Source organism: Equus przewalskii, chromosome 4 (genome assembly GCF_037783145.1).
Source record: "Equus przewalskii isolate Varuska chromosome 4, EquPr2, whole genome shotgun sequence".
NCBI classification, from domain to species: Eukaryota; Metazoa; Chordata; class Mammalia; order Perissodactyla; family Equidae; genus Equus; species Equus przewalskii.
The window spans coordinates 102,873,738-102,900,199 of NC_091834.1; the positions used below are offsets into that span (position 1 = coordinate 102,873,738).

General features: G+C 37.6%; 1 protein-coding gene across 31 annotated transcripts in view; it reads right to left on the reverse strand.

Annotated features, from left to right (window-relative positions):
* The window catches only part of KMT2C (lysine methyltransferase 2C), a 269,708-nt gene that overhangs the window by 35,189 nt on the left and 208,057 nt on the right, over positions 1 to 26,462 (reverse strand). For 22 of the 31 annotated variants that reach the window (XM_070616929.1, XM_070616947.1, XM_070616928.1 and 19 more), the window contains 15 exons: positions 24,926 to 25,030; positions 24,549 to 24,596; positions 23,387 to 23,566; positions 23,219 to 23,251; positions 22,995 to 23,120; positions 16,689 to 16,821; positions 16,247 to 16,461; positions 14,527 to 14,600; positions 12,931 to 13,113; positions 10,643 to 12,562; positions 9,897 to 10,189; positions 6,786 to 8,611; positions 5,560 to 5,671; positions 2,430 to 2,508; positions 822 to 885 (listed from right to left, as the gene is read on the reverse strand). In XM_070616929.1, coding sequence (XP_070473030.1) covers positions 822 to 885; positions 2,430 to 2,508; positions 5,560 to 5,671; positions 6,786 to 8,611; positions 9,897 to 10,189; positions 10,643 to 12,562; positions 12,931 to 13,113; positions 14,527 to 14,600; positions 16,247 to 16,461; positions 16,689 to 16,821; positions 22,995 to 23,120; positions 23,219 to 23,251; positions 23,387 to 23,566; positions 24,549 to 24,596; positions 24,926 to 25,030 — 5,391 coding nt within the window. The remainder of the gene's footprint in view (positions 1 to 821; positions 886 to 2,429; positions 2,509 to 5,559; positions 5,672 to 6,785; positions 8,612 to 9,896; positions 10,190 to 10,642; positions 12,563 to 12,930; positions 13,114 to 14,526; positions 14,601 to 16,246; positions 16,462 to 16,688; positions 16,822 to 22,994; positions 23,121 to 23,218; positions 23,252 to 23,386; positions 23,567 to 24,548; positions 24,597 to 24,925; positions 25,031 to 26,462) is intronic. The other 9 variants (XM_070616935.1, XM_070616936.1, XM_070616952.1 and 6 more) reach the window with 3 other exon arrangements.

Here is a 26,462-nt window from a genome sequence, read left to right on the forward strand (position 1 = left end):
ATATATATATTCAAATTATAACAATAATTAATGCAGGGGTAATTTCAAAAGGTCAGACTTTGGGTTTGTTCCTAAACCCACAAGTTCCAGTACATGTATGAACTGGAAATCTAGTCTACTAAATTTGAAGGGCATTTTTCAAGAACAGGCTTTTTCACAAGATTTCAGAAGTTCTGCTTCTGGTAGAATGAGACCTACCGCAAGGAAAGCCTTTCTGGTTTCTGGAACCAGGAGAGCAGAGGTGAGCAAAACGAAAAATAATGGTGAAAAAAATGTTAGCTAAACAGTCTGAAGATTTCAGAAAGGTTGAGTTTGGGGAGAACTTTAAATACTATCCTGCACCACCGTGGGACCCCTGAAGATAACTAGGAAGGATTCAATGGCATCCTATCCTTGACCTTCACACCATGCTGCTAACCCAACTTATTTCTAAGCATATTCCCTTTGTTGTTCCCATTTAGTGTCCTTGTCACTTAGGTAGACAGTCATTAGAGCAAGAAGTGGTTTAATTTTACAGATTGTAAAGTGCCCGATCTACATACAAAAAGAGCAACAACAATATTGAAGAGAATGGGGAAGATGATTTTTCTGTATTAAAATATTTATCTCTAACTATAATTCTTCATGCACAGAGAAAAAAAGCAATGAAAATACATGCCTTGAGGTAAAGAGTCCTAGTAGGGCAGTGATATTTCCTAAAAGATGAGGGCACTCAGACTTAAAAATAGCACACCTAACCTAAGCCACGGTTTCAGAAGAAGACAGATAGAGTGCACACAAGCAATCCCAGAGAACAGGTAACTTAGCAGATTTATACTTACTGACAAAGCCTGGACCAAAATTTGGAGGATTAGGCCTAGAAATCTGATGTGTTATACTGCCATCCTAAAATAAGTAAAATTTACAAATAGGTTTATTCCACATTTCAGTTAAAGGGGAAAAAACTTAAGAAAAAGAAAGAAAAAGAAATGGAAGGGAAAAAAACCCTTAAATTTCTTAAGACATCTTTAAAGCTATGCTTTTTATTTAAAGCAGAATGAATTTAGTGGTGACAACCTAATTTCTGAAAATTTAAAACTATCTCTGAACTGTTATATTTTCTAGATTTCAGTTGAAAAACAATTATGTTTGAGGTAAGAGATTATTCATCAGAAATATAATAGTAAGGCAAATCAAATATTGTTAGTATTTAGCTAGAGATCCACATAAAAGCCCACTTTTTGATGAAATCTACCTGGTTGCCTCTCAATTAAAGACATAAACATGGGTTCCGGATTTAGGACGTAATTCCACCCCACAACAGAAAGTTATTTATAGGCAAGAATCAGCGTCTTTAACCTGCACAAACACTACAACAAATACACACTAATTAAAAATATTAGTCTTACTTTCTAATTAAATGTCTTGTTTCTTCCAGGGTGACTGAATAAACAGTTATTAATCTCACAATTCCCTGGTAACAATTGATAAATAAAATTAACTTTGAAAAAACATTTCCTCAGTTGTTACAAGTTCTGTTAGACATGAGCTGTATACAAGGTAACAACTGCAAAGTGGCAGCCAGAATGTACTACACCCCATCTTTACAGCACAGGTGAGGCGACAGCTGACAGATCAGAAAACAGAGCTTAAAGAACCTGCCCAAAGTTACACGGTAAATTCATAGTGGAACTGAGATTTTTTTTCTTTTTAACTCAGCTATTGAAGCCTATGCTTTTTCCAGGGTATCAGATGGTGTCTCTCTTAAAAATGAAAAATATATAATTATCAGCATAATAAATCTAAAGCACAACTGGCAGGGCAAAAAACAAAATTCCAAAAAGACACATAGTAAGTAGCTTCTTTTTTGAGGCCGATACTTGAAAAAAAAAAAAAAATCACTGAAGAAAACACTACATGAAATGAGCAGTTCTATTTTCCTGGACATTGCTTGACATTAAATATTTACACTTAAAGCTGATTATTATGAATGGTGAATATTCAAAAAACTGAATTATTCCAAGAAATAAATAGTAGAACCTGACTATATCTAAAAAGAACGATTATAATCATTATTTTCTAATGTTTATAGCAGTTTTACATTTTCAATGTAATAGATTAATTCTAAAACGTAGGAGATGAAAATGTTTTTGTATAGTTAAAAGTAAATAAAAGCAAAACCAAAACTCTAAGCATTTGGTTTCCCTCCAAGTGACTGTCTACTCTTAAATAGATAGGTCTTTTTCTGAAATTACTGTCAATTTTTAAACTTTAATTTGTCTTTCCCTTAAAAGAGTAATAAAATGTCTATTTCTGCTGAGCCAATAATATATTCTGGCAGTGTTCTAAGGCTTGTACTACTTTCTAGAAGTGGTCTCAATATACAGAAGACGTTAGGTGAGAAACGGGAAAACGTGCATTCTGGAGCGAGTAACTACAAGCAGCAATACCTGAGCCATCGCCTGTGGCAGGAGGTTCTGCCCTTCACTGGTCTGTGTTCCGGTCACCGACTGGCCCATAAAGGGGAACCTGCAGAAAGGAAGGAGTAATTATCAAATGATGAGCCTTTAGAATGAAAATTATTTTAAGTGATGAACAATTTTCTCTTCCAAGGAAGAAAGAGTAATTAATGGGAATGTCTTCCTCATCAAAAACATTTTACTAAAACCCTATTTTTGGTGTACCCACCACAGTGAATCCTCACGAGCACTGCATGAAGCCAGCCAGCCCTGGCGGTCTAGGGGGTTCAGATTCGGCGCTCTCACCGCCATGGCCTGGGTTTGTTTTCGGGTCAGGGAACCACACCACCAGTCTGTAGGTTGTCACACTGTGGCGGCTGCATGTTGCTGTGATGCTGAAAGCTATGCCACTGGTGGTGGACAGGTTTCAGTGGAGTTTCCAGACTGAGACGGACTAGGAAGAAGGACCTGGCCACCCACTTCTGAAAAAATTGGCGTTAAAAACTCTATGAACAGCAGTGGAGCTTGTCTGATACAGGCTGGCAGGTGAGAGGGTGGTGCAAACAACTGGGCAGGGTTCCGCTCTGCTGTGCACACGGGCACTAGGAGTCGCAATCGACCGGACGGCACTAACAACAAACAACTGTGTGAAGGGTGGACTCTTACTCCTCTCATTTTCCTTATGATAAAAGGAAGATTCAGAGAGTAAGTAACTGCCCCTACAATGACTAGTGAGGCTGCGATAAGCAGCCAACTAGGCTGCTCCAGAGGCTTCACTCTCTTTTAAATGCCTCATTATACCTTAAGATAAACTCAAGTCTTTTGGATAAAAAATATAGTGAAGACACAGTTTTATTAAATAAATTCCAAGAAAATAATTTTTTGTTCCAATCTTTATTTAAAAATAATGGATACCTGAGATATTTTGAATTCTAAAACAAAAGATGTATCTCAATTAAGAAGTTTCATACATTTTTGTACATTTCTATATCTAATGTTAAATCCAATCAAAAATTGGTTTCTGACCAAGAAAAAGTCTATATGGTTAAAAATATTTGGCAAAATGTTACTTATTCTAATTAGAATACTTCACAGAAACATTACTTTTTTGAATGAAAACACTTTCTCTAGAGTTACCAAATGCTTCAACATAAGATATACATACGGCACAACTTCCAAATTATACACCAAATATTTTACATTAGTATTTACATATTAATAGAATTTAGAACACATGCTTTTTAATTTTTCACTCAGTTTTTTGATTCATCTATCCCCCCGCCCTCATTACAGCCCTAGTCTGCAGTGATCTCTTAATCCAAATATCACTCATTGTCTGTTGACCTCATTCAACACAGCACACTACTTTAAGGAGAGACGACCACCTCCACTTCTTCAAAACACTCAGTTAAACAGCAAACAACATGCCTAACGTGACTATTACATCACCCCACGTCTAACTGGTAGAGGTACGATGCTGAAAGAGCAGGGGTTCTAATTCTGAGGCCCATATATTAAACTACGTGCTAAATGAAATTTAGCATTTCCTTCTATTTTGACTATAGGCAGGAAACTACAGTATTATTAGCAGTACCATGACTTTGTCACTAACAGAACTCACATTATTTTCATAACAAAAGTTGTAGCACATACCTAATAGGTCATTTAGGTTCATCATTATTTTGGAATTATGGTAGCTATCAGACCTACTGCTAAATTTGTTAAATGGATTAAGAAGCACATATACCATAATTTTAAATTTTAAGTAACTATATTTCAAATATAATTGATTTGTTTTGTAATACCATATTTTTGGTTTTGCATATAAAATGTTCTGAGCAGGTATTCAAACGCTTCACTGGAATGTCAAAAAGTTCATGACATAGAAAAGTTAAGAAGCCTTATGATAGAGAAATGGTGTGAATAGATGCTGTCCAATAATGAAAATCCTTAGAAATGACTGTCTCTACTTTGATCTGAACAATGCTTCTTAACCATTTTCGAAGTATCTCAACAACCAAAAAGAGCTATAATTTCATGGATTCCCAACTTAGCTGAAGTATCACGTTTATCTTAAATTCATGTAGGTTTTATATTCAGTTCCATAATCATCCACATTCCTTCTTACAAAAAAAGTTGTTCAACAGATCATTAGGCTAACCTGGGGCTTTATGCCTACCCTGTTGATAAGAGGTTCTCAAAGAGCAGTATACACACAAGACTCATTCACAGCACTCACTAAAAACACAGGCCTCCAGCCACCCCTTCAGATACTCTGACTCAGCAGGTCTGCGCCTGAGTAAAGGAACCTGCATTTTCTTTGAAAAACTACCACATAATTCTGATGGTGGTCCATGACCAAAACTTAAGAAACACTGCCCTGTGGTTAACACCCTTTAGTGGGTATAAGTACTCTAATTTCAGAAATTCAGATAGTTAAACACAACTCTTATAGTCCAAGTTCTTTAATGCATAATTTCCATTTTTCTGCTAACAGTGAAAAAGCTTAGAAATTCTCTAACTGCTAACTTTCAAATGTCCTCTTATCTACTCCTCACAACTTTTTTTCTGATTCAAATTCAGTTTGGGGACATTTTATTTTAGAGCCAAATTCACAGTTGCCTTAATCACTCAGTATCTTCACTGAAATGTCCCACTGTTTTCTCTGTGTTGTTCCGCCAATGGAAAAAAAATTATTCACAAGCTTAAATAAACGATCTTCTTTTCTTGACACAGAACAGTTTAATTTTTACTTTCCTGCTCATCTTCATCTATTGAAGATGAACGATTTCTGTCCCAAGCAGCTATTAGCTAGTGTTAAACCATTCTAAAGGTATTTAAAAGAACACACACTTAAATATTTTGGATTCCTGATTAATCAAGTCAATCTTCCAAACTTTCTAATGTTTTATGTTTACCCTGAAATTAATGGAAATTAAATCCTTACATTGGTATAGATTTTACATTTGATCCTATCCAGCTGACATCACAACCAATTTAAGTACTTATTGTTCATTCCTAGAATACAGATTTTTGAGTTACTAAATGCTCTTTCTAGGAACTAGTAATAATTTCACGCACTTCTTGATGCACAGTAAGAATGAGAAACATCTTCACCTACCTGTTCATAACCATTGGTGGCATGCCCATATTGTTTTGTGCCATTACTTTATTTATGCCTTTAAGGGCCACCATTTTGGCTTTCATTATAGGATCTGTAATTGCATCAAAATCTAAAGAAGAAATATATTTTAAAGTTACATATTTCATAGTACTTGGTTCAAGTTACACTAAGAGGAAATGTAATTATCAAAACATTATATAATTTATAGATTCTTATTCCTTATTATTTAATAATCACTATCATAGGTTTCTACACTAGGTAAGGAATTATGAGATGGTAAGAACCTTATTCTGAATTTAATCCATCTCAGTGATCCATAATTGAAGCATGCTTTAATACCTTAGTCCTGCAAGAATCAAAACAAGAAGCTTGTCAAATTTAAGGGAGATTATAGCAATCTAAAGCAATGCAATTCCTATCATGCAAACTTTTGCAATGCTAATCAGAATTGCTTCTTTAGTAATGTAACATCACGAATGAGAATTTCCAAGTATTTCCAAAACTAAGGAATGCCACTAAATTAGTTATCAGTCTTTAAGAGAAAAATATATCACTTTCTTGGGGGTATATCCTTGCAATAAGGATAGGCTACTGAGAAAAGATATCTTTGCATATAAATGAAAAAGAAATGGACCAATATGATGAAATTAGTAACATATATAGGACAGAAGGTCAATTTTATTGTTTAGAAGAAAGCATGCCATAGACATGTCTCCTTTGACTGCTAATTCTTACTCTTAGGGGCACTTAGGTATTTTTACCACATTGCTGTTTTGTGGTTTTTGATTTTCCGATTTAGTAAGCTATTGGAAATAAGTCAGAGAGCTTTATATGACAAAAAATTGCCAAGCATTTATCATAAACAAAAGGACAGTAAGTAGTTTACTTCTATCAGAATTTCTTTAAATTCACCATTCAATGACTCTGAAATGGTTACAAGAATGGTTAGAAGAAAATAATTAAGAAGACGCCTCTTGTTTCTATTAAACCATACCATAAGTAACAGAACTGAGGAGGTCTGAAACTCGAGTTTTGAATCTCTTGATTTACCTGGGAGGAATCTAAAACTCTTAATCACTTTTCATTTTAAAGCTGAAGGAGGAACAGAAATATGACCCCTAGTGCTCTAGTCCCTCAGTAATTTTAGTATTGAAATCTTCCAACCATACCCCACACCAGCCTAATGCCCACAGTACTTATTATCGAAACGTGGGAATTCCTACCGATATTGGGGAAGAATGGTTCTGACCGCTGGCGAATCATGGCTTGCATCTGTCTCTGCTGTTGCTGTTCTTGCCTCTCTTGATCCAAAAGATCCTGCAGAAGCAGAGGCTGTTCCTCTAGAAGGAGGGGCCTCTCTCTGTTCTGATGGGCTAATGTTGGAGGAATCATTAGCTGTTGGGGTCCAGACAGGCCACTGGTACCAGACTGACTTGTTAGAGGCACAGTTTGATTTGTAGGTTTTCCTGTCCCAAAACCATGATTAACTGTTGACTGACCCTGAATGAATCCAGGATTTACCTGCACACCCTGAGGAAAAGTATGATTTACCCTAGAGACTGCCGTCACGTTAGAAGTCATGGTATTATCCAAAATATGACCAGGTGGTGTCACTAAAGGGGGAGGCAAATTTGACACCTGATTGGATGGTGAGGCTGGCAAAGTTGGTGGTGGAGACCCCAGTGGTCTAATGTCTGAATTCTCAGGTTTCTCATTAGCAAGTAAACTGGAGAGAACTGGAGTTGATCCAGTTATGCCACAAGAGTTTATTACATCTTCAGCAGGCAGCTGAGTAGATCCGTGAACAGCACTTGTGTTGGAGCCAGCAGTTTCTCGATTAGTTCTTTTCTCAAGTAAATCTGTATCACAAGACTGCAGGGAAGGGTTTTCTCCATCATTTACGTCTGTGTGAGCAGAAGCCTGTGAGCAGGGAGTGTCAACATTATCTTTACCCTCATCACTTCTCTCACTTTCACATTTGGTTTCCCCTTTAGAATTTGGAGACAGTACTTCTGTTTTTATCTCACTGGTAACAGTGGATTTTTTCCAAGGAGAATGTTTATCAGAAGCAACCACAGCTTTGTCTTCTTGTTCCTTTTTTTTTGGTTCAGTAGATACACACTGATTATCTAACTTATCATCAATTGGAACGTTAAGATCTAGTTCCTCATTAAACATGCTTTTCTTATCTCCTAGGTCGAGTTCTGGATCTGTATATGCAATGATATCAAATTCTCCTGACTTTAAGAGGTCATCCAGATTGGGATCATTAGTTTCCAAGTTATCCAAAGTATCCAATTCATCTCCCTTGCCATCCTCGGTATCTAGATTTAAATTTTCAAGATCTTCATCATCCAAGTCTTTGACTTCAACTCCCTCAAGGTCTTTAACATCTAGTTCTTTTACAGATGGATCATCAGAATCAAGTTTTTCTTCAAGACCATTGGAAGACTGGGTGGTTATCTGTAAATTATCAGATGTTGTTTCAGCTGGTGTAGATGATGATAAAGTAGCCTCCGAAAATTCACCACCTAAGGGATGACTCAGAGACCTCATGACCATAGAAGATGAATGGACAGGATGACCTTGCTCTTGCTGAGATGGTGGCACTTGTTCCAAATTTGGATGTACAGGCAGCGGATTAGGTAGACCTTGGGAAGGGCGTCTCATGGGGTCTGTGTGTCTAGGGCCTGCAAAGTCTGGCCGAGCAATGAAGTTTCCATGTCTTGGGTGAGAAGGTGCCTCTATAACGTTGCCAGGAGAAGCAGTGAAGGGCAGCCGTGGCCTTCCATCAGGGGCCCTATGCCTCAATTCAATAAATGCTTGACCCAGTATGTTATGCTGCTGAACTGGCAGACTCTGTGGTGAAAAATGCTGAGGGAGTCCAACTGGATTACTCATTTGTGAATTATTTAAAGGCCTAGTCATATCTACAGATAGTGATCTTCTCAGCTGTGGAGGAACTCCAGATCCTTGTATTTGTTGAGGAGGCACAAGGAAGCGTTCTTGACATGACAGAGTACCATGACTACCTCCTGGAAATCCAAATCTAAAAGAAAAAAAAAAAAGCAACTAGTTAATACGATTATGTTGAATTTAGAGTTAGGTTGAGAAAGAGGAAAAGTTTTAGATTAAACTGAGATACAAAATTAATTTTGCCAAATACAATGACTTAGCAAAAGCAAAATTATCACCATTAGAAAGCACTTATAAAGTATCTATATGCAAGCAAATCTTTACTAAGTACCCACAGTGAAGACCAAGCTTGACCTCTAAAGACATGATCTGACAGATAACATAAATGGAGACAAAGGAACAGCCACCAAGCAGACGGAAGCAATTATTTAGAAATAAGCATAATACTACTGGAGCTGAATAAGAGTCCATCTCTTTTTTGTACATTTAGGGAGGCTATATAGAGGAAGCTGATTTGAGGGGGATGCTTGAATGAAGGTAGGAGGTCTACCAAACGGTCCTAGAGAGACTGACAGGCCTCTGCAGCACATGAGAAGACAAAGACAGGCATGATGACTGGGTAGACCAACCTGTCTGCTTGGAAGGAATGAGGACAGAAGGTACTAAGAGATAAAAAATGACAGGCATCATCCGTAAAGATTTAGTAAATGAATAAATTATACTATTTTTATTATTTATATTGTACCTCATTCTAGAAAGAATTAAATAATTTACAAGTAAGTATAAAACAAAGCAACAGGCATAAATAACTAAGGAGGAAGAAAAAAGGAAAATAAGGGTATGACTATAACATGGAGGTAGGTATTAGACTAAAAAGCATATCTGATAAAACTAAAAGCATATCATAGAGAACTATCTCCTTATAATAATAACTAATTTGGCTTTGACCTTTCAAAAAGGGAACTTCACTTCAAAAAGGGAAACCACTAACTTTACAACCGTATCCCGTCACCAAAAGTTCCTAAAGAAAACCACCTTTCAATTTGGAAATCTCCACAAATATTTACAATGTAAATTAAAATTTGGGGAGAGGACAACTCTCACTCATCATGTCACAGGAGGCTTTGACTGAACGTGGTAATTACATGTCAGAGACTTGGCTGGTATAATGAACGATATCATTCTAGCTGTAATGTAATGCTAATACAGCCAACACTTATTAACAAAGGGAATATTTTTAGATTTCTTAGAGGAAAAAAAAACCTATGACCTCTCATTAGTGGAAAATAACAGCGATTATATCTCAAAGGGATCAAGAAGTACAAAGCAGGAACAACTTCTGGATTAAAAGTAGCTTCATTTGTCTATTCCCTTCTTCTAATAGCAATTTAAATCTGGCATGAAATTAAAAGCATTACCTAAATCCATGAGGTCTCATCCCCATAGCAGTAACATCAGGAGGATAGGGTCCACGCGGATCTTTTGGGAAAACAGCATATCTAGGTCCTAGAGGAGGGACAGCAGGCGACCTCATGCTCCCAGGATAGGGGGGTGGAGGCCTACTAAAAGCCTGGCTGATGCTCTCCGGCTGCCAGTGCTGCAGGGGCCCTGGATGAGGCACTGCTGCTGGATCCTGCGACCCTTTCTCCTGCCGACCTGCCAGCTTCCTCTGCTGCTGCTGCTGGAGAATGATTTCACGCAACTTCTGCCGCTGAATGCAAAGAAACAAAAATGAGTGGGATTTCTGATAACTGACAGCTTTCTGAATCCTAATGCTTCCAATATGTGACTATGGTAATGTTTAAAATATCTTAATGTTTCAAAGTTCGATGAAACACTAGTTGCACTTAATTATTCAATAGGTTATAAAAAATAAATTGATAATTTGGGTCCTTTTCCTTGCCAGACAACTATGACAAAACTGAAAGCTTTCATATTTAAGAATGCCCTTACAAATTCATGAAGATTGAAATTAGATACAGAATAAACCCATTTCAATTGGTGTTAATTTTATCAATTTCACTTTTCTTCTTTACAGCACAACAAATTCTACAGAATAAACCAATAAACTTTAACATGGATGTAGAAATCACTCAGTTTGCTGAAGTGAACAGCTTTCTCAAAGAATACATTTAAAACATCTAAGAACATACAACGTGTTTACCTGTCTCAATTTCTCTGTATCTGCTTGAGACATATTTACAGTATTCTGTGTATCAGTGACCCCTGAAGTTGGTACAGGTCCAGGCTGTTGGGAGACACTGGAAAACTGTTGGCTTTGAGAATTCATTGGAGAGTTTGAAGGTGCACTGAAGTTCCCCTCTGATCCAGGCCTTGGCTGATCAGCAACATCATGAGCGACTTGACTTGTTCCAAAAGAGTCAGACTGAGATCTTGGAGTCAGTGGAGGCTGATCACAGGGGTCAGGAGCAACAGATGGGGAAACACGGCTAAACGTGTCTGAAAGACCAGGTCCAGGTGGCCTAGGTGTTTGGGAACATACCTCAGGTGGCCTTATCAATGAGCCAGATAAAGCTGCTCCTCGACTTTGTGCTGCCTGCAGGAAAGGATCTTGATTTGGCATAAGCACTGGTCTTGTCATTGAGGACCTAGGAAAACCCTCTGAAATCCTTGGCCTTGGTGTTGCTGGTGGCTGAGAGTAAGGAACAGAAATTCCAGGTCTTGGTGTTCCAGGAGGATGAGCATATGGATCAGAATGTCTCTGATTGGTTGCAGATGTAACAAACAAGTCTGTCTGTGTAGATGGCCTTGGGGTTGGTGGCTGCTGACTATATGGATCAATCGTGGTGGGCCGGGGAGTTCCAGGAGGTTGAGAATAAGGGTCTGGATTGGAGCGAGATGTTCCTGAGGGTTGAGGATAAGAATCTACCACAGGTCGTGGAGTTCCTGGGGGTTGGGAATATGGGTCCTGAGATGTTGGCCTTGATAGGGTTCCAGGTTGGGAAAAGGCCCTTGAAGGATGGGCAAAAGATTCATTCATTGCTGCATGTGGGGTTAGGGGAGGCTGGCTATATGGATCACTTGACTGGTTATGAGAAAAGTTATCTACAGGTCTTGGTGTCAAAGCAGGCCTTTCATAAGGGTCAACAGACAATCGCCTTGGTGCCTGCGACACTGATCCATAAGGATCCTGGGAGGATGGAGGGGGCTGCATTGGAGTCTTAAAAGGTCCAGGACCACTATCAACAGGTGCAGGTGTCAACAAGGGTCGTGCATATGGGTCAGGTATCCGTTGTCTTTGAAATACATCTGCCCTAGGAGGTGGTTTAGTAAACTGATCATTGGTTCCAGCTGCTAGAGGACCTTTAGCAGTTTGTTCCGAAACTATAGGGGACCGGGGTAGACCCAAGGGTTTGGGAAATTGTTCTGTCATCACAGGCCTAGGTGTGTCTGGAGGCTTTGCATAGGGGTCACTATTTGTTGAGGAGGAAGAACATAAATCTCTGACTGGGGATGGCCTATTTGCTGTCGTCTCACTCATTTGAGCGGGCCTAGATACTGATGATAAAGGTGCACAATTTTCCACTAGCGCAGCAGAATTTCTTCTGGAAAAACAATGGGCCCCAGGAGGTGGTCTTGGGGTACCAACCATTTTCGCATAAGGATCCACTGGAGATGGTGGTCGGGAGTTAGAAGACCCAGGTGAAAACATCTGTGGTGAAGGCGGCTGAGAAGTCTGAGACTGCGAGAGACCCTCCTGAATGGAAATCCGAGATGGGGTTGGAGGAGGTGGAGGAGCTTGTGGTTTCACAAACACATCATCTGACGATGCAGAAGTAGGGGTGCTGGGTAGTTGCTTTGTAAACAGATCTTTATGGAATGACTGTGCAGGAGACATATTTCCATTGCCAGGCTGAGGGGTCAAGGGGCTCTGTATCCCGCTACTTGGTGTATCTGAGCCAGACTGTGCCAGGAGAGGTTGAGAAGCAAACTGTTGTTGCTGTTGCTGTTGTTGGTGCTGCTGCTGCTGCTGCTGCTGCTGCTGCTGCTGCTCATTCTTGACCTGTTCAAGCTTTTGCGTGGCTTCAATCTTAGCTTGCTGCTTACTTTTCTGACGCATTTGCTGTTGCGATAGGAAAGAGAAAGCACTCATATGGTTAAGGAAGAACAGAACTGTCATGGGAGAAAAAAGCAACAGAAAATTAATTTGTTTGATGTCATCAGCTGCCAGCTTGCTCCCATATTAGATTATAATCCCTAAAGAGGAGAGATTATTATTCATCATAGTATATCTCATTTACACCGATATTGTTTATAATACTTCAATAAACTTCCCAAATCAACTTAAATATATTTTACTGAGGAAAAAAGTCTATTTTTAATCAAATTTTTATATTCTAATAAGAACTATATTCTGAAATAACATAAATAGCCCTCTTCTGAAAAATCAAAAATGCAATAACAAAGCAAATTATTAAAAAAAAAAAATACCTGTCTAAATTTCCATTCCTGTTCATGTTCTGATTCTCTTTGCTTTAATGGATCTTTAAAAAGATCTGAATCAATACGAGAGCTGGGATCAATGCTGTCTTGCTGTTGCTGCCTTTTCATGGAATCATTTGACATCTGTACTTTATTAATGCGTAAAGCAGCTCTGTTATCTCTGGCTTTTTGCTTTGAAAAAAGGAGAAGAAAATTATTTCCCAGCATATGTTAACACGTTTTAAGGAAAAAAAACCCAAACCATAGTGAACTTTACAATACAAAAGTAAGAAGAAGTCAGGTCAAATAGTTGAAAATACTTGAACTATGATCCTTTAGAACTTACAACCTCATGTGTGAAAAGATCTGGACACTATCTCATCTTCTCCCTTTTAGAATGCATGTTACCTTAGCTGAGGACATGTTCCCATCCCTCTATCTGAGCCAGGCTAGAGAACCCAGCTGTAATCGAGTATTTCATCAATCCTAATTTTCTTAAGACCCTTCAAAAATGAAAAATTAAAATTAATCTCTTAATTTAGAGGAAAGGAAAATATCCAGGGCCGGCCCGGTGGCACAGCAGTTAAGTGCACACGTTCCGCTTCGGAGGCCCAGCGTTCGCCAGTTTGGATCCCGGGTGCGGACATGGCGCCGCTCATCAAGCCATGCTGTGGTAGGCGTCCCACATATAAAGTAGAGGAAGATGGGCACGGATGTTAGCTCCGGGCCAGGATTCCTCAGCAAAAAGAGGAGGATTGGCAGATGTTAGCTCAGGGCAAATCTTCCTCAAAAAAAAAAAGAGAAAGAAACAAGGAAAGAAAATATCCAATCCATTCTCCAAATCTAGAATTTGGAATTTGAAGCTTAACATGTAAGAAAATTATTGAGAAATATTAAAAAGATCTTCCTATTACCTAACTATATTCAGGGTAAAACCAAACAAGGCACTATCAACACATCAAAAAAACTTTCTCTTTATCCAAGGAATAGCTATCACTGACAACACGTGTGCTGACGATCACGCTGGAAAATAACTCTATATATTTTTCAAAACGATAATGTAGATTTGCTATGGTTTAAAATGAAAGCAAGTATTTGGATTCAGTTGACAATTTTGACTCTTTGGGAGAAAACAATTCACCATCTGAACTGTGAATCTTATACTCTACTAACACTTCACAAAGTTCCTATCTCAAAAGCTTCTTAAAGGTGTCTAGATATGTCTCTTTCAGGATACATGAAGATTCTCTAACTAAACTGAATACAAAAAGAGCTGATGACGGAAGAAACTGAGGCACACTAACGCAGCCTCAAAAGTTAGCACTTTTTCAAAGAGATGAAACAAATTAAACACACTCCTAAAACAAGTGATTTCAATCCTCAATATCCTGGTTCTCTTACTAGCTTATAAAAACGTCACACGTTATATGAAGACATAATGAGTTAGGAAATCTTTACAAAAACAAAGCTGTTTATTAGTTGTACAAGGATTAAGATAGGTTTTCTGCAATGGAAAATCTTTTTATTGACCTAACTAAGACAATAGAAATAAGGTTCAGGTATTGTGTTTAAGATAGAACACATAGGGAGTCTTTTTTTAAATACCACATATGGTGCTCTTTCCTGTGAGCTTGCTTTTCTCCACAGCTTAGCAATCTGCTTCACTCTCGTAGTCCAGTCTGCAACGAAAGAACACAGTATACACATTGACAGAGCCACGGTAATGACGTGTCCTAATAAAAAGGCTGAGGAACTGCTGACGATTAAATTTGACCTGACCATGTTTTCATAAATGAGTAGTCCTGTATTAAGTTCTTTGTACAGTACAAAGTTCCTGGCACACAGTAGGCCAAACAAATATTTGCTGAATGAAGTACTGCCTTATCAACAATCTCACTGGCAGACTTGGGAAGATTCTACATCAAATGGGCTATAAGTAGCCAAGACAAATTTAATCCAAGATAACAAATTCCTGTGATCACCTAAGATGCTACCAGAAACAAAGCTACAAGTTTTGTCAAACATCTGTACTCAAGAGAGGTCTATCAATTTCACGAAAGGAAAGTAATCCTAAATACAAATAACCACCTCACTGGCATTGTGCACAATGAAGACATGGAAAAGTAACGATTTCAAGCCACTTCTATGGAATTCGCAGTGTCAGGACAGTATACAAAATGAAGTTTGACTAAGATCAACAGTGAGTGATAAATGTAGAAATGATTTAGTCCATATTTTTAAAAAAAGGAAGCTTTCAAAAAAGCCAATGAAAATGGAAATCAGTTGACAGACCAACAGCCTTAACATGGTATTTTACGAGGTTCTAGAATTATACAGTAAAATTATTAAAGAAAATTACTTAAAAAAAACAAGTTCTGCTCTAAGGACAATTTACATTGGCACAAAGTAACTTAATATAACCAGATATGCTCATCTATAAACAGTAAATAAAAGTATGGTAAAAAAAAAAACCACATTTGAAGAATGAGTATATTGCTTTAAAAGATTGCACTAAACCACTGATTTCTATTATTGGATAAGGTATCATTTATTTTTATACATAATGAATAAAGTTCGACAGGGAGGCTGACCCCAAAAGGCACTAAAAGATAGGGCTCATGCATGAGAAGATCCACTTTTCGGTCCCCCTCTAGTAACTTAAAAGAGCTATGTGTTGACAGCTGGGAAACTTGCAAGACAGAATCCAAATGACCTTTTCAATCCTGGTTTGTCTTGCAACCTGAACTCAAGATAATAAACCAGCATTTGCTTGCAAATATTGTATACATGACATTTCATTAATCCAAACGTTTCATCCTCTGGTTAATCAAAATTTTCAAAAATGGCACCATTGTACCATCTGCTTTTTTGAAACAAGCTGGACAGGCAGGGACAAAGGGAGATAATATCAAGTTAGTTTCCACGCAAACAATACTTAGAATTGAGTCTAATTTAGCCTAACTTAATACTTCCGATTAAATGATAAGTTTCTGTTCTAGGAACTTTTCTGTAGAATTATACATGTAACACGACACTGACTTCCATATATTTATACACTGCCAGGAGCTTGAAAATGGACCATTTCATTAATTGAAGTTAATTTTTGAGAAATACGCAAATGAGCACAGGGCCTACCACTAAGCAAATGCAAGACGTGTCTATTCTCTAGGGAGTCTTCACACTGAGCATGGTCATCCCAGCTGAAAATCAGTAATGATACATGAGCTCTCTATTGTAGTAAGAAAGGACCAAGAAAAAACAGTCATGACACGTGCAAGAAAGCTGGTAATGTAACATAAATAGCAGTAATATATCCATGACTTACCAGGGAATTCTTCCTTTAAATTGGGGAAATTAATATTTGTGTAGAGAACAGGTGCTACCGTTGCCATTTCACCCAGAGCCTCCTCTTTCTCCCACTTCAGTGTACTTCTCTGGGCATTTGACATTGTATCATTTTCTCCTTCCATAGTGGGAGCTGATGATGTCCAAGAGCTGTTAGGATCACTTGCCATTGGATTAAAAGCTGGATTTTTATCCCTGGCAAATAATAAACAACTTTACTTCATAAACATAAACTAGCTTTCTAAATACTACAGTCAAGCACAACTTCATTAAAAGCTAAAACGTTTGATGATATTTAGCAAAGGTCAAAAGAAATGTAACATAGCACTAATATCACGCATTATGACTTAGACTAATTAACATTTATATAACAAAAATTAGTGTAATTTAAGTTTCCACAGAAAGTGAAGACTTGGAAGTACCTGGCATCACTGTAAGGTGGCTGTGCTATAGCAGAGAAAGTTCCTAATCCACCTCCAGGAGGCAAAGAATTATGTGGGAGATGAGGACTGGGTCCAATAAGCCCATTCATGAGTGGCATCCGTGAAAAAACATCTTAGAAGAAGAGAACAAGTAAGGTGGCATATTATTCATAAATAATAAGAAAGCAGTTAAAATATTTCTAAATAAAAATTTGTAATGCTATTTAAAAGTAGGATTTTTTTCAATATTATATCGTAAAATACTGCCACAGGAATAACTTTTGGTTCCAAAATTTTGAATTATAGTCTCTATAATTCTGTTTACTTCATCATGGTATACTGGAAATAGTGTGTTTTGGAGTCCGACACTCCTGAGCTTGAATCTTAATTCCGTTACTTGTTAGAAGCAGAAATCAATTACTATTTCTACAAAAATGAAGGTATTCTGTAATGTGACAGACATAACGTATGTACAGTTCTCAGCATGGTGCCTGGTACGCTGTAACTATTCATTACATATTAGCTCTACAAAAAGGATGCATCTCAGTAAACGTGAGTAAGTTTTATCAGATACTCTCTTCTTCATTCGAAATTTACAAACACATGTTCCTTATATTTTACTTTTATTCCTGTCAATAGAAACAGCCGTCTATGATTCTTAAACTGGCACTTCTGTAAAACAGTTTGGAAGAATAAGCAATATTTCACCTACCATTATCAATAAGATGATTATTGTTAAAAATATATACATTCTGTTTTTGATATAATTTTCATTACTTGCAGTTTCAACCCCCCAAAACATTTTAGCTCTCATTCCAGCTTATTCACAAGCTTCAAATACCTGATCATCTTTCTAGACAGATATTAGGCAAATTTTTCAGCAAATAGACTTTTTGTGTGTACCTTCAAAAACTCCTCCCAATTTAGAGACATATTCGAAAGTAATAAATACATGGCCTCTGTGAATTGCTATAACAACTCAGCACAACACTAGGAAATCCACATCGTCAATTAATTACACAGACGGAAATACAGTCATGCAATTGGCTAACAGTTGGCATACATGCTATAACTGGAGAGAACTTCTAACCTGATCACTCTGCTAAACCGTTAGGAAAAAGATTAACCAAAAGCAATGTCTCACCCACGTAACGTTTTACTCTGCTTAACGTCCTTTCACCGAAACCAGACCCTCTGACTGGTACAACTCTAAAGCACACAGAGCTTCAGTTCCTATGTGAGGACACTGAGACTGATGCTGGCAGGTTTTCAGCATTTTATCTCAAGGACTTCCTAGAGCCAACTGACTCCAGGTTAGGGCTTATCGTACTAAATGGCAGAGCTGGGCCCAGTGGATCAGGACTCTGTAAGAACAAGTGTCTCAGGACACACAAGTTCACTCCAAGGATTGGATTAAGAAGCAAGATTTCTGATTTTACTCAAAGTAGAGTGCTACCTCTGTTTTCAACTTCAGTGCAAGCAGGTTCCATTAAGGAATATGAGATTTTATTGAAAAATATCAAATGTCTTCCACGTAATTAGAATAATCAAAAGCTTTTTCATTGGTAATGAGAATGTGATCCATTCTGTAGCTGTCAGCACTGACTACATAACATGACCATATTGAAACCTTTCATAGTAATAACTATTACTTATTAAGCATTTTACTATATGCCAAGCGCTGTTCTAAAAGCTTTACATGGATTAATTCTTTGATCCTCACAACAACCCTATGAAATGGGTTATTACATGTTGCTCCACTTAAGTAGAAAGACTCAGAGAAGTTAAATGACTTGTTCAAGGATATGTAAGTAAATGCAAAGAATTTTTTTTCTAAGATTTTATTTTTCCTTTTTCTCCCCAAAGCCCCCTCCGTACATGGTTGTAAATTTTAGTTATGGGTCCTTCTAGTTGTGGCACGTGGGATGCCGCCTCAGCATGACCTGATGAGCGGTGCCATGTCCGCGCCCAGGATCTGAACCAGGGAACCCGCGGGCCACCAAAGTGGAGCGCATGAACTTAACCACTCAGCCACGGGGCCAGCCCCACATTTTTTCTTTAATTAAGAGTTGGTCTTTTTTTCCCCTCTCCCTCACAAGTCTACAATACCTACCCAAACTGGTTATGCGAGTTTATAAAATAATCTTTTTCAAGGCATGAATCATGGTAAGAATTGAAAAGTTACTTCACTTAACTTTTATGTAAAGTGATTTCAAGTTACTCTATCTCAATCTTGAAATTTCCCTTCTCTGCTTTCTGCCCTTCTGTGTTATTATCAACACATTACTCACTGCTGCCCTTCCTTACCACTCCCATTCAAGTTACTCTATGGAGGATTACCAACAATCTTATCATACTCATCCCACTTCACTTTACGACCTGTCTCTAATGATCATGTGCAAGATCCTGTACCTCTCATTCTATGTCTGTTTTTCTCACTTTCACCTAACTCTTAAAAATGAGAAAGAAAAGAAACATATAACTACACACTTCATATAAATCAGATTAGTTAAGCATATAACTCATCACATTTAATGTTCTACAAGATGCTGTACTCTACTGGCAGTATACTCTTTTAAGAAATCTCACCCTTCCCACAACTTCAATTAGTACCACTACATTCATAACTCCTAAATTTTCATCTATAGCCTTGAACGATTGCAAATACCCGTAAGTCAGAACAAGGCAGATGTCTCATTTCTAACAAACTAAAACTGGTTTAAAACTAAATTTATTATACCTCCACTACCCTCTCTATCTCCCTCCCTTCCTCTCACTCTCCCTCTCTCACACAGACACACACACACACTATTCTCTGTTCCATGTTTTTAGTTTACAGCATGATTGATTATCCTCTAGGAAAGCTGGCTGAAATATAACGTAATTCACTTTATTTCCTGCTTTTTCCTCACACCTTACACCCATTCAGTAGCACAATCCTACTTATTCTAACATCACTGTCTCTCATATCCATTAGCATTGCAGACATATTTACATGGAACCCAAATTCTCACTTAGTCCCAACCACAATAAACTCATTAGTATGACTCTTCTCATCTTAAATTCACTTCCAATACAATCATGCCACTGCATAACAACGTTTCTGTCAATGATGGACCACATATACGACAGTGGTCCTAAAAGATTAGTACCATAGAGCCTAAGTGTGCAGTAGGCTATACCATCTAGGCTTGTGTAAGTGCATACTATGACGTCCGCACGACAGAATTGTCTACCAGCCCATTCCCAGAATGTATTCTCACCGTTAAGCAGCTCATGACTGTATTGACATCAGAGCTACCTTGCCAAAACATGTAACTCACGAGGTCATTTCACTGGTGTAAGGTCTTCAATGCCTCTCAGAAACCAGGAGGAAAAAAACCAACTGCCACTGCCTATTTTTCATAGCCATCTAAATTACAATCTATGTGCCCCAATGTACATTTTCTAGTTTTGCCTCCTTAACACTGCCCACTTACTACTCCTTTGCTTTGAAAAACATTAAAGTTGCCATTCTTAAATATCTCTCTGTCATTCTTTATGTGACCTGATCATGCTTTATTCCTAAATTAGAATTATGATTCTTTCAAATATGAATGTTGAAATCTTAGTGAATCTTAAGGCTCAATGTGAATTATGCTCTACTCTATCAGTTGTATACCTGGAAGTCTACAATACCAGGACTATAAACTCCTGTGGTGGAGAGGCAGCTTTACCCATCTACACATAAGCAGCTAGCAAAAAAAAGCCATCCCCTCAAAAACTTTAAAATAAACAAGGCTGCAAGGTACAAAAGAATGAAAGTAGACCTTATCTTACACCATACACAAAAATTAACTCAAAATGGATTAAGGACTTGAATGTAAGACCTAAAATCAAAAAACTCTTAGGAAAAAACATAGGCAGCACACTATTTGACATTGGTCTTAGCAGCATCTTTTTGAATATCATGTCTACTCAGGGGATGGAAACAAAAGAAAAAATATCGGACAACATCAGACTAAAAAGCTTCTGTAGGGAAGAGGAAGCCATGAACAAAACAAAAAGACAACCCACCAACTGGAAGAAAATATTTGCAAATCATATATCCAACAAGGGGTTAATCTCCAAAATATATGAAGAACTCATACAACTCAACAGCAAACAAACAAACAACCCGATCAAAAAATGGGCAGAAGATATGAACAGATATTTTTCCAAAGAAGATATACAGATGGTCAACAGGCATATGAAAAGGTGTTCAACATCACTAATTATTAGGAAAATGCAAATCAAAACTATGCGATATCACCTTACATCAGGCTGAATGGCTATAATTAGCAAGAAAAGTAACAAATGTTGGAGAGGATATGGAGAAAAGGGAATCCTCATACACTGCTATTGGGAATGCAAACTGGTGAAGGAACTATGGAAAACAGTATGGAGCTTTCTCAAAAAATTAAAAATACAAGTACCGTACGTCCAGCTATCCCACTACTGGGTATTTATCCAAAGAACATGAAATCAACAATTCAAAGAGACTTAAGCACCCCTATGTTCGCTGCATCATTACTCACAATAGCCAAGACATGGAGGCAAACCATGAGCACACCAATGGATGAATGGATAAAAAAAATGTGGTATATGTATACAATGGAATACTACTCAGCCATAAAAAAGACAGAATCGTCCCCATTTACAACAACAAGGATGGAACTTGAGGGTATTATTTTAAGCAAAATAAGCCAGACAGAGAAAGACAAACACCATATGGCTTCAATCATGTGTGGAAGATAAACCAACACATCAGTGGTTACCAGAGGGAAAGGGGGTGGGAGGGATGACAAAAGGGGTAATGGACACATATGTATGGTGATGGCTAAAAATTAGCTACTAGTGATGAGCACAATGCAGTCTATACAGAAACTGATATATAATATTGTACACCTTAAATTACAGTGTTATAAATCAATATGACCTCAAAATAAAAAAATAAATTTCATATAGGCTGCAGAGTGAAATGGTTGAAATGATTGTAAAACCTTTTATGAAGGAATACATCTTTAACTGATTTGATTTCTAAAATACATACTTTGACTTTCAGAAAACATAGAGGAACATCTTTTTTTAGAAGAGAAATACCGAAGAATTCTTAATCATTAAGAAAGCATATGGGACTAATTAAGGCAAGAGGTACTTATGATGAGTCTATTTTATCCAAATGTAAATCACAGGTTTAGTCTAGCAGAAATCAAGGTAAATTTATGTTTAGAGGTAAACTGGTAGAAACAAAAATATTTTAATTATGTGCCTTATGGAATTTTTCATGTATACCAAAAATTGGTAGTAAAGGTAACATTAAACGAATTGTGTATTTCAGTACTTCTACAAAAACCGTTTATAAAGTATCATTAAATTATTCAATTCAGTATATAATCATGAAGCAGAGCTAACAGGATTTAGAGAAATGACCCTATGTTCAAATGATCAAGAATACACACGGCCCAGGAGTCCAAGCCCCTCCTAAAGGAGGGTCCCCTATCCTCAGCACCATCTCCTGATCGGCTCCCACACATCTGAATTCTAGGCCCTCTGATTTCAGCTCTCCAGAAAGAGGGAGAAATTAAACTTATTTTATCCGGCAACTAGTTACAAGTAAGTAGAAGAAAACTGATCAAACAAAATAGGCAAATCTCCATAAAATTAGAAATTTCACAGCTGGCAGTAGACAGGTCACTGATTTACTATCAACATATATACTAAGCACATATTCTGAGGGGGGTTATACGGTGGTGAAGACAGACATGACCCAAGCCTTCAAGGAGCTCGCAATCTAAAGGGAAAACTGTAATTACCCAAACAGGTATTTATATGTGCACCACAAGCTACACGTGAAATGCACGGGCTAGGTGTGAGGTGGTGATCTGCTAACCACTGGGGAAATGACAGTGAACCTGAGACCGCATCAATGAGGACAGGCAACCAGGTGAGGGGGAGCAGTTCTCCAAACACATATGCGGAAAGGGCTGAGGGCAAGGGACGGGACTGGACTGACTGGGGGAAGGGAGTGGAGCAGGCACTGCTACGTCCTCCCCACTGCCAAGAGAGTGAGCAAACGAATTCCGGTCACAAAGTGGATCCCAGATTTCCAGAAAATTTCAGGGAGGCAGGTCTCTGATTGAGATAAATTCAGAGATTAGTATGTTTCCATCATCATAAAAGAGAGTTTTCTCTATCAGTTTGTAGACATTGTTACTAAGCGACAGGGCTGAATGCACTTACACACTGCAGAACCATACTTATGAAACTGTTCTAAAGGTGACATACCCTGATTGTGCATGGGCAACAGCTGTGGTGCAGGGGGAGGCGGAGGCTGTGGCAATGGAGTCGGCTGAGTGGTTGCAGGACTGAGCACAGCAGTAAACAAGTCTTCAACATCCTTTCCTCCAAGCTCTGAGATAAGATTATTACGATAATAAGATTAAAAGACTATTAAAGCCATAGTATAGGGAATGCCATTTTCATAAACTAAAAAATCAGAACACAAATACCTGGAATTTTATATAACTTTCCAAGAATTGCTCCTAGGATAAAATAAAGAGATAGAAATATTAACTACTACCATTTCAATATACTGATACAAAATAGCATTTGACACAGAAATTATCAGAAGTTAAATTATAAATAAGCATGCAGAAATCTTTGAAAATCATATTTACTCATGTCTTTTAGAAAGCCTAGATGTAGGGCAAATATTTTACCATCTGTGACCATTTTGTCTAGTTCAGGACTGAGGATTCCATCTAGTTGTTCTTCACTTAATGGTCGTGAGTTCTGATTGACACTTGGTTGAGGCAAAGAGGAAGGATCATCAGCGACAGGACCAATATCTATTCCAGCTAGAGGAGCAAGGTAAACACATTAAAAAGTGAATCTGAAATATACAAAATGCATAACACTATTTACCTGCATTAACATACAAAATATTATTAAAATAGAGCAATGAAAAGTCTGTAATTCTGAAAATCAGGATTCTTACAACAATTTGGATAGTCAATCAGTAAAAATTAGGCACAATGTATTTGTAAACTCTGGTGCCACTTAAAGTTACATTTTGACTAGTAAATACATTTCCTGAGGAAGAAAAGAACACACCTGGTTCTAAATGGCTAATTTCCAAAAAATAAGCACCATATTATTAAGATAGGAATCTATGAGACGATTCAATATCCAATATTCAATATACAAATGGAAAACAGTGGTTTTAAACGTATAGTTCAACCCTCACATGCATTAGTGAAACAGGAGGGATAAGTTTCACATAAAGCCATAACAGGCTCTAAAAGTCTCAATGCTTAGCAAACATTATCCTTTTATGAATAATTTCAACTGCAGATCATATTTTTAAAATATTCTGTAATCACAAAACAAGATACAGATTATGTTTATAACATATCATGCTTTATTTCACACAAATTGGTTTTTAAGCAAGAGTCACATTTAAAAGTGGTATATCATCTACTTTCTTTATCACGCTTTTTCAACATTACTACTATTAAAAGTAAAATTTAGTTTGCTCTTATTTGATCTTATATTAGGAACTAATTCTACAACATTTGGGTAATATTATAAGTTACATATTAACAAGAACAAAACCATTCATTAAAAAACGAAAAGAACTACTGAGAAAGTCATTCAAAGCACAGTACAGGGAGCTGTACCACGCTTCAGCTGCACACACAAAGAGAAGAGCAAGGTACGGATTAGTGACAAATTAGCACTAGAACAAATATGCATGCACCTACAGGCTGTTTCAGCTGAAATAACTATTAAAAAGAAGACTACTTCTAGGCAGCCATCATCCATGGCTCAGTTTCTTACCAAATGGAAAAGGTGAGCTCTCAACCTGGAAAGTGCATAAATCAAGACCTACAAGACCCAAACCAAATAAAATGGATGATCACCACAGGGCGGGAAGTGGGGGCAACGCAAACAGAAGAAGAGACAAGATACAGCAAGGCTGTAAGGCAACAAGACTTAAATTTGATGCAATTAGAAAGGCAACAGAAATCAACTCATTTGCTATTTCCCCTCCTAAAGCAGGAAAGCTCAACTAGATCAAATAAAACAATGAGTTCATTGACAATGCCCAAAAATTTTTTTTTCAGTTTCACAGAAAAGACTCAACTTGTTCCACACAAATACACCTCTCATTCATATCATAAAACAGACACTGGGCAAATAGTATTCACATATACCTGAATGATCAACTGATTTTGCAAGGTCATCTGAAATTATTCCAAGAATGTCATCATCTGTGTTTAAGACTTCGGAAATATCAGCTAAAGGGTCATCAGCAGTACCTAAATACAGTAAGTATATTTTTTAAGTCTCAATATTTTCCTAGACATTAAATTCTAAAACACTCTCACTCATTCAATCATTTACTAAATATCTAGAGTATAGCAGATGCTGAGGTAAGTGATAGAATCATAAAAAGCTAAGATCATTACTTCTGAAGTAAGGGATTTTCATAGAAAAGGCACTCCAATGTTTTGAATAACAAAACATTAAAAATTAAGACTATTTTTATGTGGTTAATATATAAACAATAAAATTTAAAATTATGACCTACAGGCAATAAAAAATGAAATAGAATGCTTTAAGAAATAAAGCAAAACAATCCATTAAGAAAGCAGTATCTCTAAAAATAACATTTAGAAAATAAAACACAGAAGATAAATAAAATGAAAGAAATCCATTATTTAGAAATTCATTGTAAAGTATAAACCAGATACCACCATCTAGTTAAAAGTCTACTTTCAGGGGCCAGCCCTGTAGCAGAGCAGTTAAGTTCACATGCTCCACTTCAGCGGCCCAGGGTTTGGATCCTGGGCGCAGACATGGCACCGCTCACTAGGCCATGTTGAGGTGGCGTCCCACATGCCACAACTAGAATGACCCACAGCTAAAATATACAACTATGTACTGGGGGGATTTGGGGAGAAAAAAAAAAAGGAGAGGGGAAAAAGAAAAAAAGATTGGCAACAGTTGTTAGCTCAGGTGCCAATCTTTAAAAAAAAAAAAAGTCTACTTTCAGCTTTGCTCTTAGTACTAACTACTCCTTCACCTAATTATTCAAAACATATTTGAGTACCCACAGAACCATGTCTCTGAATCATGTTAACAGGCATTGTCCCAGCCCCTGGAAATACAGCTGAGACTGAAACAAAGTGTACGCCCTCACAGAGCTTCCTTTCTCAGAGGGACTTATGCAGTAAATAAATGACATCAGTATAAGTGCTCTAAAGATAGGAAAATAAGGAACAAGGATTAAGAACAAGATGTGGGGATGCTGTATTAGATAAAGCAGTCAGGAAAGACCTTCTAAAGGACATGACAAGCATACAGCTAAACAAAATAAGGGAGTAATATTCACAAAGATGGAGAACACTCCAGGCAAAGGGAAAAGCAGAAGTAGAGACTGGGGCAGGAAGGGCTTTGCCAACACAAGGACCAGTGTGGCTGTAGTAAGAAAGGGAAAGAATGGTAGGAAATAAAAAAGGCAGCTAAGCAAGATTACGTATGGTCTTATGGGTCATGGTGAAGACTGAGCTTTATTCTAAAGTACAATGGGAAGCTGTTGGAAAGTTGACGGCTATGAGGTATATGATTGACAGTTTAAAGGAAACACATTGGCTGCCATGTGTAGAACAGACTAGGGGTGTACACATGGCAGTAGGGAGTGTTGACAAGACTGGAAACCGGGAGATCAGTCAGCAGGCTACTGCTGCA